Here is a 19432-nt window from a genome sequence, read left to right on the forward strand (position 1 = left end):
TATTGTTTCAGGATGGCAGTCATGGTGACATATGTAATTTTAAAGATTTTGGTGTCTGGGAAGTCAACTTGCAGGCATTGCTGTTGATTACAACAAACTGCAAGTTTTGATACCACTTTGTTCCCACAAATACTGAAGTGCAATAAGGCAGGAAAAGTAGCGGTGAACGTGGAGCTGGTGCAGAGTTGGCTGTTCAGGTCACTGTGGGCTACAGGCACAAGGCACAGCGCTCAGCCGAAGCCCATAGAAGAGATACAAAAGGACACCTTTATTCCTTTAAATGTTTCTGCAATTAAGCTGCATTAAATTCACTTTGCTGCTTGAAGGTTACAGTTGATCTGTGGCCATTTGTGTGATGCTGACTGAGGCAAGATGAGAGTCAGGAGGTACCTGGTGGGTGTTCTTGCATCTGTGTTCCAGAACTCATTTCTGAGGCTGGGAAGGCCCTTCTCCTTGCTGATAGGTGGTGGTTTGTGTGCAGAGTGGTAGAGACACAGCTGAGGGCTGAATCAGCTGCAGAAAATTCTGTTTGCTTACATCATGTTTCTTCGCCCTTCTCTGAAGGAGAGTTGGACTAAATCTGGGAGATGTTATCAGTGTTGTCCAGCGAAGCATCGCATGATGACAATGTAGCTTGCCCCTTTCTGCTAGAGGTTTATAGAGGGAACCTGTGGCAACCATAGGCTCTAAACGAAAGATTTTGCCCATTAGATGGATTGAGTCTGGTTTGGAATTGAGCTCAAGAACAACCTTAACTTGACAGGTTTTGATGAGCATCTTTCCTAGCTCAACCCACCCTCATTTTCACTTGAAGAGTCTGCTAGGGACGGTAACTGGAGAAAAAGCATATACCTAATTATATCAACGTTAACCATCAACACCACTACTTACACACAAATAAGCAAGCTTAGTTTTTAGTAAAATAATCTTTTACTAGAGTAACTTGCAGATAAGGATCTCAGACTTCAAAGTAATTCAATAAAATACTTGTATAAAATGAATGAGCTTCCACTTGGTTTTTGGTGTAAATATTTATTAAATGTTTTAACTTGTAAAGAAAATGTCGACTGACACCTCTAAGTGGTGCTGGTATTAGAGAGACGCTAAGTATGAAGTAGCCTCTTATAAACTGCAGTACGGCCTTCACTGAAGCCTCCTTGCTGCATGAAATTTATTCATGGGTAAACAGTCCTGCTCTTCATTTAGGGAACACTAGGAAACTGTAACTGTTTGTACTGTAAGTGAATGACGGTGTCTTTCAAGAGGAAGAAGTTGGTAGATAAAATAAACCAACAAGCTAAAAACAGTCTTTAAGGTATGATTCCAGGAACCAAGTTTCACCTAAAAATAAGGTAGCCGAACTACCATTTTACTGTGCAATGTCACTTTATGTGGGCACGTGTAAGGCTTTAAGAGTGTAAAAATATCTAAAACACTGTATAAATATCACCTATTAGTACTGGAATTTTAAGCTGTGAGTCTCTTCCTTAGCTGTAATAAGTGGTTGTAGGGTGAATAAAGCCTGTGTTTGTAGCTACTAAAAATTAGGTTCTCACTCTATTTTTAAAACACTGGGGATAGCTCAAACCAGCACTGTGAGAAATCTGTTATGTTTACTCCTACGTAGGCAACTTCTTGAGGTGTTCTGGTCCGTGCTACCTACTTCGAACAAGTGAAGCAACATAAATCCACACAGAGAGAACATTTTGGGGGTAAGCATGAACATACACAGCTAGAGCAAATTCAACATTGGGAACATCAATAGTATGAACCCCAGTGCTGTGTATGGCTTCTATTAAAGGTCTGACTTCAGAAAATGGCATATGAATAGGAAATCCAGAGACCTGGGAGAAAGAAAAGAAAAAAACATATAAGGTAAGAAGAAAAGGTAAAGGCACCTGAATAAATAAGTACGTAGTTCAAAAAATCTGTTTTACTGTGCATGTAAATGTCTGTTCTGTTGCTGGCCTGAGAAGATGCAATAAAAAAGCCCATTTTGTATTTTCATACCACCTCCCCATTTCATTTACTCCAGGCAAGCTTCTGCCATTTTTCCTCTTTGAACTTTACCCAGACTAAAGTGAAGATGTTTAGAAATCCACTAGAATAAAGTTACATTATTGAACACACACAACAAAACTTTGCTTTTCTGTCTCTTAACTGGTTAGAATGAATTCTGTCTGCACTGACTGGGATTTGAGGAGGCAAACATCTGCCTGTAATACTTTCCAGGTGCAACAAGAACTGAAGACTCATTTTAAGAAGTGTCAGAGTTGTGTACAGTATTGTTACCACCTCTGTTTTCCATGTGGAACAGAAGGACCTAACCTTTAGAACAGCCTGGAGGAAGAATGCGTAGGCACAGCAGTGGCTACAGCAAATAAATAAATTTTCTTCTATCTTTAAAGAAGTGTATCTTTACATTCTTAACAGAAAATGCTTATTTTCAACATCTTTCTGCTTCCCTGTACAAGCCATACACGTTCACAACTCTACCCTGTAATCTCCCAGTTGTTTTTGCAGCTCTGCCTGGTGATCATCTTCTACGTCTTTGCCTTGGTTTTGTTCTAACAGCGGCAGGAAGTTACGTAGGGTAGAGGTGCAGTATCTGTTCCAACGAGTTAGATGCCTTGGTCTCCATTCCATAATCTTGTCTTTTAATATTTTTTCAATCCTGCAATAAAATACACTAATTGGTGTATTTTCACTAATTCCAGCTGGTGAAAGGGCTGGAGAACAGGCCTTATGAGGAGCGGCTGAGAGAGCTGGGCTTGTTTAGCCTGGAGAAGAGGAGGCTGAGGGGTGACCTCATTGCTCTCTACAACTACCTGAAGGGACCTTGTAGAGAGGAGGGAGCTGGCCTCTTCTCCCAAGTGACAGGGGACAGGACAAGAGGGAATGGCCTCAAGCTCCGACAGGGGAGGTTTAGGCTAGACGTTAGGAAAAAATTCTTTACAGAAAGGGTCATTGGGCACTGGAACAGGCTGCCCAGGGAGGTGGTTGAGTCACCTTCCCTGGAGGTGTTTAAGGCACGGGTGGACGAGGTGCTGAGGGATATGGTTTAGTGTTTGGTAGGAACGGTTGGACTCGGTGATCCGGTGGGTCTCTTCCAACCTGGTTATTCTGTGATTCTGTGTGATTCTGTAATTATTAGAAATCCAGTGTTTACTGGACACTTGAACTGATCCCCCTTGACAAACTTAGTACAGATTATGGGGAACATAAATGATCTCTGTTAAATTTACTGCTACCTAAAAGCCCAGAAAAGCGATGCCAGCACAGCTCTGTGGTGCCTGCACGTTCCCTAATGTAACAGGAGGCCTGGGGCTTGCAACCCTTTTTTAGTTTATATGCTCTCCTCTCAGCCCTCTACAACATTTTGCTTATTACAAAAACGGTAGAGCAATACTTGATCAATTCTTTGTTTCTGGTAATCTCCAATAGTGAATTTGTAAGAGTCCTGTGAACTACACCTTCTGATTATTTTTTTTTTTTTTTCAGGCCATCCTCAATTCTTAGCATTAGAAGCAGGTTTTTAGAACCTATGTAACAAGATACTCCACCTCTAGTGCTCAGCACTGACAGCATTCGTTTTGGAGGTAGAATTACCTGCTCTGTAGTTCCAACGCAGCAGCCTTGTCCGAGTGCTGATAAACTAATTCTTCAGGCTAGCAATAAACAAAAAGTTTAAATATAAAAAGCACAATCTCCTCTAGCTATACAGCAGCATAACTCCAGGAGTTACTGCTTTAATGGTAGCGCATTTGTTTTTTGTCTCGAGATCTAACATAGGTATTTTGAGGGCAACAGACATGTATTCATTCTGTATAAAACCAAATACTTTGCCATATTCCTGCTTTCATTTCTTAAGGAATGCCTGGGAAATTATTTTTAAAACCCCATGCCATTACATAAAATATATTTAACCCTACAAGTCTAAGAACTTAGTGTCACTTTCTTTATATAAGTGTCTGATGTCTCAGCCCCTCAAATGAAGTTGGTAATAGATATGATAATACCTGAATGCTGGAGAGACCAGGGTATGTCAAGCTTCTTGAAAAGAAAGGCTTCCAAAGTTTTGTTTTGCTGATATCAAAATTTATCCTTACCGGGGAATCATATTCTTGCATGTTAAACCAAATCTACAAGAAAGCGAGTTTGTTTTAACTTTTCAGCATATAATCACAACTATAGAACACATTCTGCCTACATGGCAATAAAATACTATACAATTTTGACCACTTATAACAGTTATCAGCGTGAGGTCATACAAAACAGGGCAATCGTGCATTGTTACATCTGAGGTGCAACTTTTGCAGTCTTGAATCAAAAGGGATGGTGCTAAGTGTGCACTGAGACTCGATGAACAGAACTGCTGCCTGCAGTTGGCAGCTCTTCCTGCTGAATCCTTGTTTTCTCCAGTATTTCCTTTCCAACAGCTCACCTATTGCACCGTGGCAGTTTTTATACTTTCAGAAGCTTTCTGCCTTTACCATCCCTTCCGCATTGCACGGTGCTGGATTACAGTGTACTCCAGAGCTTCTGCTGCTGTCCTGAGCTGCTTTCCACCCCTCTGGATTGCTATGCAAGTCTCTTCCACAGTCTGATGAAATTCTTCCCGAGGCCCAGCAGAGCAGCTGTGGCTGTGATACCTTGTGGCTTGCTGCACCCCAGCACCAGTACTATTTCAAGCTTATGACACAGAATATAACTAGATATTGCACACACAAAGCTCTTGTGTATATTTTTATCACCAAGGGAAACCTGTGTCTTGCACTCCACTTCTTATAGATACTCAGTGTGGCCGTATGTTTGAGCCTAGTTCAAAGCGTGGAAGCATTGTAGACTTCTTGTTCAAAGCAACCTTTAAATAACTACTACTAAGGCTGAAAGATGTACTGACAATTAATATGTCAGTGTTCTAATTAACATGTAACTGTTTGTAACTGGTGGTTCTGTGTACAGGCTCTATGACAGCATTGCTTCTCCCTCCCCTGTTGGCAATGAAGTGGGGTTGCTCTGCTGGCAGCCCACCTGCTCGAAGCCACGGGTCGACTGCAGTTAGTTGCCCTGAAAGATGTTATTGCGCTCTGGAGTTCAGGGTTAACCCAGTAGGTTGTTGCTGCTGAAGTCCTTAGTTGCTTCTTCTAGCAATTAACAAATAAGTTACATTTTTCTAAACTGTAGGTTAAGTACTACTTCAAAAAGAAAAAAACCAAAACACCAAATAGATTCAACCACTCCTCAGAGTGAAAGGCGGAACTGACACTTTCAAAAAAAATATGCCTTAGAATATTAAATTCTTATCCCAAGTTTTGTGTTTACAATAAAACCTCAGAATTTATAACACACGACACTTAGAACAACTTCTCCAGGTATGTTTTCAATAACAGAAAATAAAAGCAAATGTTTGCTATATTTCAGTGCACAACAGAAACTTGACTCACTGTTTCCTTATAGCAGTTCAAAAAAAACCAAGGAACAAACTCTGAAACCAAACCTTTTTTAAACACACCGTCTGTTTCCTCAGTTTCAGGCTTTCACACCTCTCTGTCTGGTTATCGTGTCCCTGTTTCTGTCCCCAGAAGCTCTAAGCGTTGGCCTCTAGCCAAGGGAGGGCATTCAGCTGGCAGGGAGCTGCCCAGCCTTTCTGTCCCTCCTGCCACAAGCTCAGCTCTGCCCCACACTGTGGCCTTTAGTTCACCTGCCCTGAGCTGCGCAGCCCTTACGATGTCTTCTCTCTCCCCGACTGCTAGTTCTTAGGGTTTCCAGCCACACAATGAATAATCTATTGTGAACAGGCACTAGCATTACTTGGTTTTACAGCAAATGAACAGGGGACTTGATGCCAGGCAAAAGTTTTTGTGCTTCGTAATGCCAGCTTCTTGTTTTGCACATTGGACCATTCAGGGCTGTGCCTGCTGTTATATATGTAATTCATCTGACTATTTCAAATATGCTTTATTTTTCATCTCTCAGTTACATTTTACCTGCAACCTATTAAATTTGCTGAATTACTACTTCTCAGCTAAGCAGTTGTAAACTTATATCCTTAGACTATGGAAAATACATAAGTAAAACTCAGTAACAAAAATGTTATGCATGGGTGTCATGATCCACCTAACTACTGATTAAAAAAATTTTCTTATTTAAAGTAGCTGAAAAAGATGCTAAAGATTGAATAAATTCACTAACAATATGATAGCATAAATATAGTTACATTGATGAATAAATGTATAAGGTGAAGAAAAACATGAAGTTATCAGCTCTTATATGTACAGAAAAGTGACAAGACTGGGTACACTTACATTATCACAGCTGATCAGACAATGCACGTTTTGTAAAGGGCAGAAAGTATCACACTGCCCATAAAAACATCCAGTACTGGGATTCCAAATTACATACTGACTTTGTTCCAAAGTTAATACATATGCAGTTGGTCCCTAGGAAGAAAAAAATAAGTCTGAGAAAGACATTTTAGAACTGGCTACATAGACAATATGCTTTGTATTGCTTGGAGTATTTTATTTTTACTATTAACAGTATTTTTTAGGGCAAATTGGTTGGAAGAATTTACAGGTTCATTACAATTCATCCAACTAACACAAAATAATGTGTTTTCCATGTCTCACGTGGCCGAGAAATTTTACACGTACACAGCCCCAAGCCGTTCTCAAAATATAGATTCTAAAAGTTGTCTTTGTTCAGCTGTGAACTGATGTGAAATTCCATATAGAGGAATATTTAATGCATGCCACTTAAATCTCAACATGTCCTACTTGGGTATGCCCATCAGTGCACAATCTCCAAGCTGAAGGGCTGCTGCCTAGGCAGCACACTTCATGCTTCATCCAGCAGCCTTCCCTCATACGAGCACATAAGGCATTTACCAGCTACCTTTTTATATTCTCTACCAGGAATCCCTAGACTGCTCTTCTGTTTTCTTGTCATCTTCTCTCACATTTTCCAGGTACCTTGAAATACCTGGAATTATACCTCTCCTTACAGGATGCATAAGCTGAATGCTTTATTAAGGATTACCATCTCCATCAGATCTGCAACAGAAGGAACGTACCCAAGTACCTGTTCCTGCCACTACAGATCTCAGAACGTGCTGAAGAAACACGTTACCAAAATTCTGTTCAGCAAAATAGTGGAAATTTACAGTACAGTCTTACCATCCCTTTGAAAAAGGCAGTACTGTATACTTGGAAATCTGAGTGCTTCCCTGAGAACAAACGTATCTCTAATGGGCAAGAAAATCTAAATGTTTTAGTTCTTAGCCAGCCTGAGCCAGGCTGCTACCACAGGAGGCTCCAGCTATGACAGGGCACACGGCACCCAAGGCAAAGCCGACTGCCTAACCTGCCAGAAGGCAGATGAAGATATTATTGTTGAGCCCAAGCAGATCTATTATTGCTCTTGCTGCAGTTTTGCCATCAGCTGGAGAGAGAACTACATACCAGTAAGAATCCCTGCAAGCCCCTAACCTTCTCTGGCCACTTCTCCACCTTTACCCAGTCCCACCTCAACTCTGTCACAGGTTATGGTTTTCCAGCTGAGAAGCTGAATGGGCTGCCTCCATTCCCTTTGTCCCGGACACACCACTTATACAGGCTAAAGTCCAATGGAGGTTTACCGATGCTTAGTAATGCACTACGAGGATGACAGCTACTACAAGATTAAATGTGGAAGCACAGGTCCAGAAAAAAAACAAAACAGAGAATACTTATACTAAGATATACTTTCAACTTATATTTTTTGCTCTCTGAAAAACGTCAAGTTCCTGCAGCATCACTGTTTAGATAACTTCCTGGAAAAACATGCCAGCAAGTAACATTTCTGTCCATTGGTGAGAAACAGACTTCACAGAATAAAAGTTAATATTCAAACCAATTGAAAAAATACTTTTACCTCAGGAATAGCATTTCCAATGATAAGCCAGGCTTTCTTTCCCATACCGAGAAAATAATTACACAAGAGCACAGCGTGTTCTTCCTCATCTCCCGCCAGGAGATAAAGAAATTGCTAATTGAGATACAAAAAAAAAAGAATATCTTTCTATGCAGTTATCAACGTGTTTTCAACTTAGAACTTTTAATAATATTTCTTAATGCTTATGAAGCAAGAGTCCTCCCAGATCTTTGCAACTGATCTTTATTGTTTACTGGGCACTGTTTCAACATGCAGGACAAAGAGTGAATGCTGTGAAAATCCATGATGCAGATCTGAGACTTTACCACAAGCTCTAAGGTCTTTGTCTTTTGAGTTGACAGATTATTTGTACGTGAGAGAGAGGCTGAATATTTGCTGGATCGATGGACCAAGGACAACTGTATAGGGTTCAACAAGGTCAAGTGCTGGGTCCTGCACTTGGGTCACAACAATCCCAATGCAACACGGCAGGCTTGGCGATGAATGGCTGAGAAGCTGACTGGTGCAAAAGAACCTGGGGTTGCTCATCAACTGCTGGCTGAACATGAGCCCACAGTGCGCACAGGTGGCCAAGAAGGCCAAGAGCATCCTGGCTTTTGTCAGAAACTGTGTGGCCAGCAGGAGTAGGGAAGTGATTGTGCCCCTGTACTCTGAGCTTGGGAGGCTGCACCTTGAGTGCTGTGTTCAGGTTTGGGCCCCTCAGTACAAGAAGGACAGTGGAGCACTGGAGTGTGTCCAGAGAAGGGCAGTGAAGCTGGTGAAGGGTCTAGAGAACAAGTCTTATGAGGAGTGGCTGAGGGAACTGGTGTTCTTTAGTCTGGAGGAGGCGGAGGGGAGACCTTTGCTGCTTTTTACAACTATCTGAAAGGGGGCTGTAGCGAGGTGGGTATTGGTCTCTTCTCTCAAGTAACAAGTGACAGAATGAGAGGAAATGGCCTCAAGTTGAGCCAGGGACAGTTTAGACTGGATATTAGGAGAATTTCTTCATGGAAAGGGTTGTCAAGCATTGGAACAGGCTGCACAGGGAAGTGGTTAAGTCACCACCCCTGGAGGTATTTAGGTAGATGTAGATATGGTGCTTAGGGAAATGGTTTAGTGGTGGACAGGGCAGTGTTAGGTTTACAGCCGGGACTTTTCCAACCTAAACAATTCTGTGAAATATCCTATTATTGCTGACATTACAAGCAGTGCTTCTTCTGTAGTTTCCTGGAACTACAATGATCAGATTTAAGTCTAGTTTTAAACCCATTTTGGATTGGTTTATTACCAAGAAAACCAGGAAAAGTTCAAAGCACTAAGCAATCTGTGTAACACTGGCACAGGTTGCCCAGGGAAGCTGTGGCTGCCCCATCCCTGGAGGTGTTCAAGGCCAGGCTGGATGGGGCCTTGGGCAGGGCAATCCAGCAGGGGACGTCCCTGCCCATGGCAGGGGGGTTGGAACTGGATGATCTTTAAGGTCTCTTCCAACCCAAACCGTTCTATGATTCTATGAAATATAACAATTTTGGATCATATCAAGATGAGCAACTTTTCTCAAGCTTTGGTCTTTGAAAAAATAGGTTATAAAGAAAAATAATCCTCACAGTAATAGAATCGCCAAATAATTTAGGTTTGAAGGGACCTCAAAAGCTCATCTGATACAATCTCCTCCTGAAAGCAGGGGCCGCTAGGATGTTACATCACATTCCAGAGGATAAAGAACTTGTTTAATGCATTACTTACATCTGATGTACTCCATAAATCACAAATTCCAGCAAATGACACAGTATCTGGCAAAAAAGGTATCAAAGCAACGTATCGAGCCACCAATTCCTGCAAGAAAACAAAACAGAGCAAGTCACCCCTTCAATTCACGACACAGGTATCTAACAACATTATTGTTACACCAGCTGTGAAGCATAGTGCTGTTTCCACAGGTATCAATGACAAAACATTGACTAACTTCATTACAGTAGCAGCTAGCTCATTTTAGAACTTCTGTCAAAGAATGATATGATTTGGGAATAATTCTTTGTCTTTTAATAGACAATATACCTGTTTTTTTCCAGAGAAAATAAGTATCCTTCTCCAGCATCAAAAAGGACAGACTCACTGCGTATCACATTACCTTATTTTATATCTCTAGTTTTTCCTTTACGAAAAGCACAGATATACAGCAAACGTTATATGCTGAGCTCATGCAAACACAGACATTCTGAAGCCTATATCCCAGAAACTTCACTACTTACTGCTGCTGTCTGAGAACTATCTGGGGCGGCATCAAGAAGTTCCTGTGGAGGATTCAGAGGTTTGATATATCTGGTAATAAAAACTGTTTTGCCATTGAGGTCAATTACAGTTGTTAGGCACTGGCGGCTTGGAACCTTTGATGTACATTCAGCTTCATACTTTTCTGCTGCCTGGAGCAATTTCTCATCTTCCTGGGTATCGAACTTTTTCAAAAGACAGGAGAATTTATACAAAGTTATTTTATTTATAATTTGGGTTTAAGTCTTTACTAGCCTTATTTCTCAATTTACAGGAGCATAAAATTGTTTTGTAATAGCATTTTGAAGTTTTCTTGTAGGATATACATTAGCTCACTGACACATAAGAAAGGTAATGGAAAATTAGGTAATTTGCATTTACTTATGAATGCACGTCATGACCTGCACCTATAGCTGGCTTTATTAAAGCAGTGAAAATGTAGTGAAAGTTATAGCCAAGTAAACTTGCAGAGATGAGTATGTAACACCACATATTAATTCAAGGGTAAACAATTATGGTCAGGTACTAATCCTACATGCCATTCACATCACTCTACATTAAAACCACAATTAAGGTTATGCATAAATTCACAGTAATTTTTATATAAATAACACTGCGACAACCCTGCACAAAGCCAAAATATTTGCACAGAAGGTCTGAGTAATTTATAGATAAATGCGTATAACTCAGACTTATCTGCAACTTTAATGCTTTAAGATGAGATTTTGCAGCAGTAAATCTGTGACTCAAAGCACATAATAATTATATAAGAATAACAATTATTTGCTCATACATCACCTAAGATCACCTTTAAAAGTCTCAGGATCACCCAAACCAGTTTCTCCCATCTACTTAGAATCCCTTCTGTATTTCTAGAGGTGCTCAGAATAGCAGTTCATCCTTCATAATATTTTTGTTCAAAATAAGCCACTTTTTCTTGCTCGTTACCCTTCCCAAACTAACTGGAGGTGAAATATCTGGGCAGGATGCTGCAGCTAAACCTCCGAGTTAGCAGAGAAGGTACACAGTGGTGATCCTTCTCAACCATAATTAACAGCTGAAATACACAGCCTCTGGCACTTTGTAAATTTAAAGGTAGTAATTCACTGCAAATATTACCGACAAATAAACAACTACTATGCCAGAGCCAAGCAATGCAAAGTGCAAAAAGATTGCTGAATGGCACAAACACAAGCTAAATCTTAAACAGCAAACAACAGGAATCTCTCAACTAATTTAATTTAGTAATAATGTACCTTCTTAAGCATTTCATTCATCTACACAGAGATTCAGGAAGGACAGCAAGAACGAGAGGAAAACATAGGTAAAGAAACAAAAATGTATTGTAAAATGAAATTAAAATTAAGGTTAGTATCCTAGAACACTACAGTAGTATTTAAAATGACTTAACTACAGAAGGAGTGGTTAGGAATAGGAACAAAGGACATCAAAAATATTTAGTCAGGTTTTGTCATTTTATAATAGGTATATATGTTACATTTGGGGAGGTGCAGCACAGAATAATTACTTTTTCAGTCACAGTTGGAATACACGCACACATCACTTTAGTAGTGTTATTACATAAAGATTTCATTAGATACATATACCTAAAACAGAACAGCCTCTTAACGAATTTTGTCCTACTTTACTGAGATTCCTCTAACATGAAATTATATTTTATTGTTTTCTATTTATACTGCTTTGGAAAAAATGGATTATTTGAAATGTCCTGTACAATATTTGCTAAAGAAATAACTTTTGGGGTTATTCAAGGTAAACAAATCATCTGCTGCTAAGTAAAATTTTTATGAGATTAAAAAAAAAATCTCTAGTGCAAAATCTAAACAAAAACCTGACAAACCCCCTACTGATTTATTAAACACAACTGTTTTTCCACTGTTCTTCCAATTATAGATACCAGATCTTATGTACCGTAGTTTTCTTACTTCAGCAACGTTTTCCCTATTCCTGGTTTTATTTTGAATGTGCTTCAGTGACAATGCATACTGGCTTTGGTACAGTTTAGATTTGACAGAATCACAAAGCAGCCCAGATATGATTATCTGGCACCCTGTCCAATCACATCTTAAAAAACTGCAGTGGTAAGGGCTCTGCCATGTCCCTGGGGAGTGAATGATTGCTCTCGCTGTAAAAAATGTCTTTCTTATATCAGGATAAAACCTCTCTCCATGCAACCTGTACCCAACGCCTCTTGTCTTCTCACCGTGACTCCTTGTGAGAAGCTTTGACATGTAGTACCTTCTGGCAACTTAAACAGATCTTATTTCCAAGACCACAGTTTAACAGGAAAAACAGTTTTTAGAATGCAGCATACAATGTTATATTTACTCTGAAAAAATTACATCACAATAGACCTGTCTCTCCTGTTCCTGTTTGTCTCTAATAAACAGCCAGCGTAGCACTGAATTTGAAAAGAACAAACTGCTGTATGTGCATGAAAAAACATACATCCTTGCTGAATTCATCTCCAAATCACTGCATAATGTTACATCAAATAGCAACCAGAGTATACGTTTTAATTACATATTGTTGTTAGAGTGAAGCACTTCTGGTTTAGTAAAATAACTGAAAAATGACAGCTGCTGTTCAGAAATAATTATCTTCAAGATCTGGAGGCATGCATGAAGCCATAAATAACAGATGCTGTATCTGAAGTGTATAAACACAGAAGCAAGAAAATATTATGTTTTCACCTGCCACCTCCTTTTTGTCCACTGTTCACAAATATTCACATGAATACTTTATTGTTTACAGAACTAAATGGGAAAATTACATACTCACAGATAATGAATGCAAATTTGCTTTATATTAAACTGGAACCAGAGACTTATTTCTCATGCACTAAGCGTCCACCTAACTTAACGGCGCAACCAATTAAATTGAACTCAGCTAAGAAATCTGAAGTAGAACACTCAGAATTTGGATTAATGTCTTCCCATACTTTATTTGGGTTCTGTGGTACATGCAGCATACCTAGTTATATGCATCTCAAGAACAGCACCACTGGAAACAAAAAGCAAGAATATGATGACTTATTGATTAGTTACCTTTTCTCTGATTGACTCTCCAGGAATGAGCTGTGGTTCAATTGTAATAAACAGTGTTATATATGTACCCTCACTCAGATTTCGCACAGAATCATAACCTCTCTCGATTCCCAGGTTCTTTTCTTTACTGTAGCCAAGGAGGACTGGAGGAATATTCACCTTAAATGTACCATCAATCTAAAACATAGTCAGAGAAATACTTCTTATTACAAACAAAAAAGCAAAACTTCCTTCTCAAATACATTCACTACTTGTATGCAAATATTTTATTACTTTGATTTCTTCATTACTTTGAATAAAAAAACAATAAAATGAGAATGAGACATATCCACCATGGGGAAAAGATGAGACATCTCATTGTTAAATGTATTAATTAGAATTGGATTTCATCCTCTCCTGCATATTATGAACACAAATATTTAATGTAAAGGAAATCATGCACACTAGTTCTTAGAGAAAGAAAGAGTGCTAGACTTTCACTGTTTCTCTTTCAAACAGCAATCTTCACATGGCACCGTTTACCTAGAAAAATGACAAAATGGCAAAATACAGGTTGCAGGACTACAATTCTGAAGGCAGCATCACTCCAACAGGCCTTTGCCTGTGCCCGAGTGATGTGGGAAGGATGTTCCAGCATCTCACAGTTTGATCCCTTCCACACAGAAGCTGCTGATGCTTCTTCAGTGCAACTGGAACTGGGCTCATTCAGCCACCTTCCGCATGGAAGAGCACTCTGATAGACTCACCAGCCCTTGGCACCTCCCTCTGCCACCACAAGCAGAAGGTAAGGTCTTTCTGAACCGCCCTGTCAAACAAGAAATGGCACACCTCATGCTTGCTCAGGTGAGTCTCAACACTGGATGTACACAGATTTAAGAGAAAAGCAAGAAAGTTAACCTCATGGTTTGCACAGAATTCAGATGACTGCCATGAGGAAGGGCAATTTCAATGGATGGAGAAGATGAACACACGATTCACTGGGCTGGTCCATTAAACATTTAAGAACAAAATTAAGTTTTGATGAGGAGAAAACTCTAAATAAATTACACAGAATTTCTGCTGCAGTAGAGTAGAACAGAGTGAAGAAACGCTGCATCTGCTATTGAAATGTAATGGCCAGATGCATACTGATCTAACCGCTGGACCGATCAGGCTTTCTAAAATTTGGTAAGAAATCCTGTTCATATGAAAAGAATGCTGGCAAGATTCATGCTGGCAAGATTCATGCTGGCAAGATTCATGCTGGCAAGATTCATGCTGGCAAGATTCATGCTGGCAAGATTCATGCTGGCACTTACACTGTGCTTAGGGAATCATGAACTGCAACACCTCCTTGAAGATAGCCTGGAGTGAGTCTGACAAGAATCCTGGACCTACTCTGGTTCTACAACAGAAAGACTGATAGATCAACAAGGAGTATGATGAAGAGAAGTTGACATCAGTATCGGTAATCCTCAAAGATGGATAATAGGTTGTATCCTTTGCTATTATTTGCAGACAGTCTGGTAAAATCATAGAATCATAGAATAACCAGGTTGGAAGAGACCCACCGGATCATCGAGTCCAACCATTCCTATCAAACACTAAACCATGCCCCTTAGCACCTCGTCCACCCGTGCCTTAAACACCTCCAGGGAAGGTGACTCAACCACCTCCCTGGGCAGCCTCTGCCAGTGCCCAATGACCCTTTCTGTGAAGAATTTTTTCCTAATGTCCAGCCTAAATCTCCCCTGGCAGAGCTTGAGGCCATTCCCTCTTGTCCTGTCCCCCGTCACTTGGGAGAAGAGGCCAGCACCCTCCTCTCTACAACCTCCTTTTGGGTAGTTATAGAGAGCAATGAGGTCTCCCCTCAGCCTCCTCTTCTCCAGGCTAAACAACCCCAGCTCTCTCAGCCGCTCCTCGTAAGACTTGTTCTCCAGACCTCTCACCAGCTTTGTTGCTCTTCTCTGGACTCGCTCCAGAGCCTCAATATCCTTCTTGTGGTGAGGGGCCCAGTGTGTCTGAGTCTGCCTATTAAGTCTTTCAGGACAGCAGGCAGACACAATTCTCAGATGAATTTCATGCAGTTAGCATGGAACACTTTCCTAAATAGACTAAAGAATTTTGCTCTTTCTTGTTTGTTGACCTCTAACAACAGTGGTCACATTACATGACACCATCTGCACAGGATGGCCAAAAGACTCATGAAAAGGAGCCTAGACCTTTTTACTACCTACAACTTCGAAGTCAATGAAAGCTTCATTCCAATGGGCACCGCAACCCTCAGACACTTGAATTCACTGATTAACCTCCCAAGTTGAATACAGCAGATTATTAGTGATCTAGCAGAAGCAAATGGACTAGCACTGGTTAGGCATTCACTGTCCAAAATTTCTCAGCCATCAAAAGGATCAACCCCATGCTTTCTTGAATCCTGTGAAAATTATGCCTTGCAAACGGAGAGACCAAGAAAACCACTTTGAACTCCAAGCACTGCACTTAAATTAAATGAGAATCCTACAGACTTATCCTCCACTCAAAGAATCCAGGAGACTCACAGTATGACTTAAAATCCTTAAGGTTCTGGGAAGTGAACCATATAGCCAGAGCAAATTAAGATGACATTAGGCATGTAACGGATGTCAGAAACTTCATGAAGTGAGAAACTGAGATTTCTGTGATAAGATGACTTGATCTTGCATGAAAACTGTCCTGCAGAACAGGAATTCTACATCGAGATTACAATTCCTTAGGACTCCTGACTTAGTTTCTTAAAAAAAAAAATTAGTTTTCTTAACCTAAGTCCAGGACAGGTAGCTGGACAAAAACTATGCCTTTCCCCAGTGAAGAACTGCATGTTTTATTATTACTCTCATAACTAACAGTTAGTATCTCTTGAAAAGTTCTAAAAATGGCGGAAAAAAGGGAGGGGGAAGAGACACAAGCAAAAGTGTAGTGATGGATAGAAAGTGTGAAAAAGGACGACATAGGTCAAGTTTCCTATCACCTATCTAGGTGATATTCGAATTTGTAGTTCACCTATGTAGGCTGTGCAATGTGAGAAATCTGACAAAACCATCTAAATAATTTGCATTTCTTACTTCATTACTGAGGGAAGCCAGGCTGCACTGTCGTTGCAGAAGGATGTTTGTTTATCACTGCTCCCTTCAAAATTTTGAACTTACTGCAAATACCAAATTCGACAAAAAATAGCAGCTTCAAAGACATTTTCAAACATTTCCATAAAAATAAACCAACAGGTATAGAAAACATCAGTAAATCCAACATTCCACTACCAGCTCCTTTCCATTCTCTAGTTCTGTTTTTTAAGAAATTTACTCCAAGTGACTGACACTTACCCTTGCTTGAAAATATATCGTAGTAAAAGGAATCTTAACACATCCCAGCCAGTGCCTCTCAACATGAGTGCGGATTCCACTTCCTCTTTCAGGATCATCCTATTAAAAAGTTGCGCAACACAAAGTGTAAGACAGCTTTACCTCCTCTTATTCAACCAACAATTGAATCAAGGCATTAATAAAAATTCTGTATTGTTTGAACAGTTTACTATAAGTTCAGTTACTCGTATGATAATGATTACTCTGCATGTCTTTCAAGCATGTGAGATGCTGAACAAATACAAGAACACCACGGTTCATGATATAACGGGCTGGCATTTCAGGGTTCAACTCCTGTATAACTTGTGATGAACAACTTAAAAATCAGATGAGGAGCCCACAAAAGCCTTCTCAGACAATTTAAGTTAAGCTACGGTCTTCCAATGAAATATTTTATTTGTATTTAGAAAAGCTTTTTGAAGGTTTTTCTATGAAAATCTAACTAAATTTTGTGGAATAAAAGCACTGTTTACATGTGTACTGCCTATCAGAGATTTCCAAATCTAGCACGATCAGCCTACTGGCTACTTAAAAAAAATTCTCTAAAGGCTAGAGTGATGTCTAAGTTTCAAGCCTGTACCTTTCTTCCTCCGGCTGCATCAAATTCCATTCCAGTTTTGAGGACAGAATTCTGTTATCAGTTAAATGTGTGCATTATTTATTTTTGGGTTACATTTTCAACCATGTTGAGTGCATTTTTGTGCATGCTGAGGCAACTGGGAAAGCTTTTACTGGTTTCAACAGCGAAGGAGTTACACCAACACTGAGCACTTACAAAAATCTCTTGGTACTAGTACTTGCAATTTTTCTCATTCCAAAAAAATTAATATATACAACTAAAAGTTTTGTTTTCACCAAACAGCTTGTAAAACAGGGTAAGACAGAGCATAAAAAGATAGTTAATAAAAGATACAGGAACTGGGATCATTAATCTGGAATTTAGTAAAAATCTTGAAGCCTGAGAAAAATAGAACTCAGATTACAATTCATATGTTTTCTCTCAACTTAATAGCTCCAATTTCACTAAATATCAGGAAAACTGATTACATACACGTGTTCAGCTCCAGCAGCAGATTATATACTACAAACTTAATTTGTGCTGACAAAGGTTAACACTGTGAAGTCTGTTCTCTCTAACAAACTTGCACTATTGAGTAAGATATAAAACTGTAAGGAATGACAAAATAGAGAAAAAGGAGGCACAGGAGTGTGGAAGCTATAACACGGAAATGTCTTGTTCTGTCAGCTTAAAAAAGATCATAATATTCTGTAATGTGCACTGTCCTTCAATTATGAACTCACTTCTGCAGCATCATGAAGTACTTCATCAAAAACATTAATGAAGATCTCATCCTTCACTGACTGCAAACTGTGGGTGCTGTAGTCACCATTGGGAGCTCTGAAAAGGTTACATAAACAAAAAATGTGATTTAAATTTGAATAGATTTTCATGCTCAAATTAAATTATTATTACTCAGAAATAACCTGATTTCATTTTGCCACACCTAAACGGAAGCTCAAGTTCTTCATTCCAGTTGGGGTTTGGACCCTCTGCTGTTGTTGTCCGGCAGACTGTTCGCTGAAAAGAAACTTCTACAAAAGGACGGACTAAAACCTGTAAATATAGATCAAAACAAATGAAATAGAACTCCATAAAAGGCCATAAGAATACCACATGACACATTTTCACATATTTAGAGAAATGAACGTATACTTTTCTGAGATCAAGTTGGTGCAGCTCAGATGAAAATTTAACACACCTTAAATATTGCCCTTCCCAGGCTTCTAATCATTTCTGAAGCTTTTAAAACTATTTTGTATGTTAGCATTTCCAAAAGATTACATGTATTCAGAATACTTGACTTATTTATATACAAAAGCAAACCCACATTTTCCCCTGACAGTGGGAAAGCTACTGGCTATCTCATCCAAGAAGGTAACTAAAACCAAACATGTGATCCAGACACCAGTGGGAAAAAGCACACTCGTATCCTCCGATCTGTATGTAATCCAAGAACCCTATTCTACAATCCTGCTTGCTCCAAAACTGGCCTCTGCTACAGATAAGCAACTCCTACTAGACACAACAAACCCCTAATGTGATTAGAAATGCCTTACTGGAGTATTTCATTAATGGTCAAATACATATGGCAGAACTTTTTCTACCTTTCAAGAAATACTATTTTTGAAGGAAAATCATAAGAAGAACAGGAAAAAACCCTGAAGGGCTACCATCTTCATTCAGGATGCTCAATTTAGTTCTCAATAACACATAAGCGTAGTTTCAGTATCTGCCATAAGAATGGCTGTGCTGGTTTAGACTAAGAGTGAACCAGGCCCAAAATTCAGGCTGTAACAATGGCCACCAGATGACACATACAGGAGAATAAGAACAGAACAGGCACCTATGATATTTATTCCTATTACTTTTCCAGGCTTCAGCTGTTTTCACAGGAAGGACTTTCCTACGCCTGTAATGATTTTTCTATGTAGTAACTCCCAATGGATCACTCTTCCAAATACTTGTCCATTACCCACTTCAACGCAAGCAAACCTCTGTATACCATAATGCATGTAAGCAGCTGCTCTGGGCACCTACTAACTGCTGTATAAAGAATCAGAACCTTCCAACTGTTCGGAGCCAAACTCTATCAGCTGCATTTGACAATCCCTCACCCTTGTATCGAAATAGCCAGTAAACAGTCAATCCCTACCCACAGTCTCTACATTACACATGATTTTGTGCTTGTCAAACATATTCCTCCTCTCCCATGCGTGGTTGACTGCCGTTCTGGCTGAAAAGCC

The 19432-nt window shown here is 39.7% G+C and overlaps 1 protein-coding gene across 2 annotated transcripts; it reads right to left on the reverse strand.

Annotated features, from left to right (window-relative positions):
* Positions 1-929: 929 nt before the first annotated feature.
* On the reverse strand, positions 930-18393 carry CC2D2A (coiled-coil and C2 domain containing 2A). Of its 2 annotated transcripts, XM_069856289.1 has the most exons (12): positions 18133-18376; positions 17930-18026; positions 16589-16687; positions 13251-13427; positions 10164-10367; positions 9658-9747; positions 7915-8028; positions 6309-6443; positions 4020-4142; positions 3610-3668; positions 2497-2674; positions 932-1844 (listed from the first exon to the last, which is right to left on the reverse strand). In XM_069856289.1, the coding sequence occupies exons 1-12, from the start codon at positions 18309-18311 to the stop codon at positions 1656-1658; spliced, it is 1644 nt and encodes a 547-aa protein (XP_069712390.1). In that variant the 5' UTR covers positions 18312-18376; the 3' UTR covers positions 932-1655. The 2 variants fall into 2 exon arrangements, with proteins under 2 accessions (XP_069712391.1, XP_069712390.1); XM_069856290.1 differs by lacking the exon at positions 16589-16687 and having other exon boundaries at positions 930-1844; positions 18133-18393.
* Positions 18394-19432: the final 1039 nt, after the last annotated feature.

Source organism: Phaenicophaeus curvirostris, chromosome 4 (genome assembly GCF_032191515.1).
Source record: "Phaenicophaeus curvirostris isolate KB17595 chromosome 4, BPBGC_Pcur_1.0, whole genome shotgun sequence".
Lineage (NCBI taxonomy): Eukaryota > Metazoa > Chordata > Aves > Cuculiformes > Cuculidae > Phaenicophaeus > Phaenicophaeus curvirostris.

Excerpts from the sequence above, each read along its gene's own strand:
- CC2D2A (XM_069856289.1), bottom strand. The coding sequence starts at position 18,311 with ATGTGTCATGTGGTATTCTTATGGCCTTTTATGGAGTTCTATTTCATT. Across the intron at positions 16,688-17,929 it reads TACTTCATGATGCTGCAGAA|GATGATCCTGAAAGAGGAAG; the intron begins GTGAGTTCATAA and ends ACTTTTTAATAG. Across the intron at positions 2,675-3,609 it reads GCGTTGGAACTACAGAGCAG|GATTGAAAAAATATTAAAAG; the intron begins GTAATTCTACCT and ends ATTTTATTGCAG.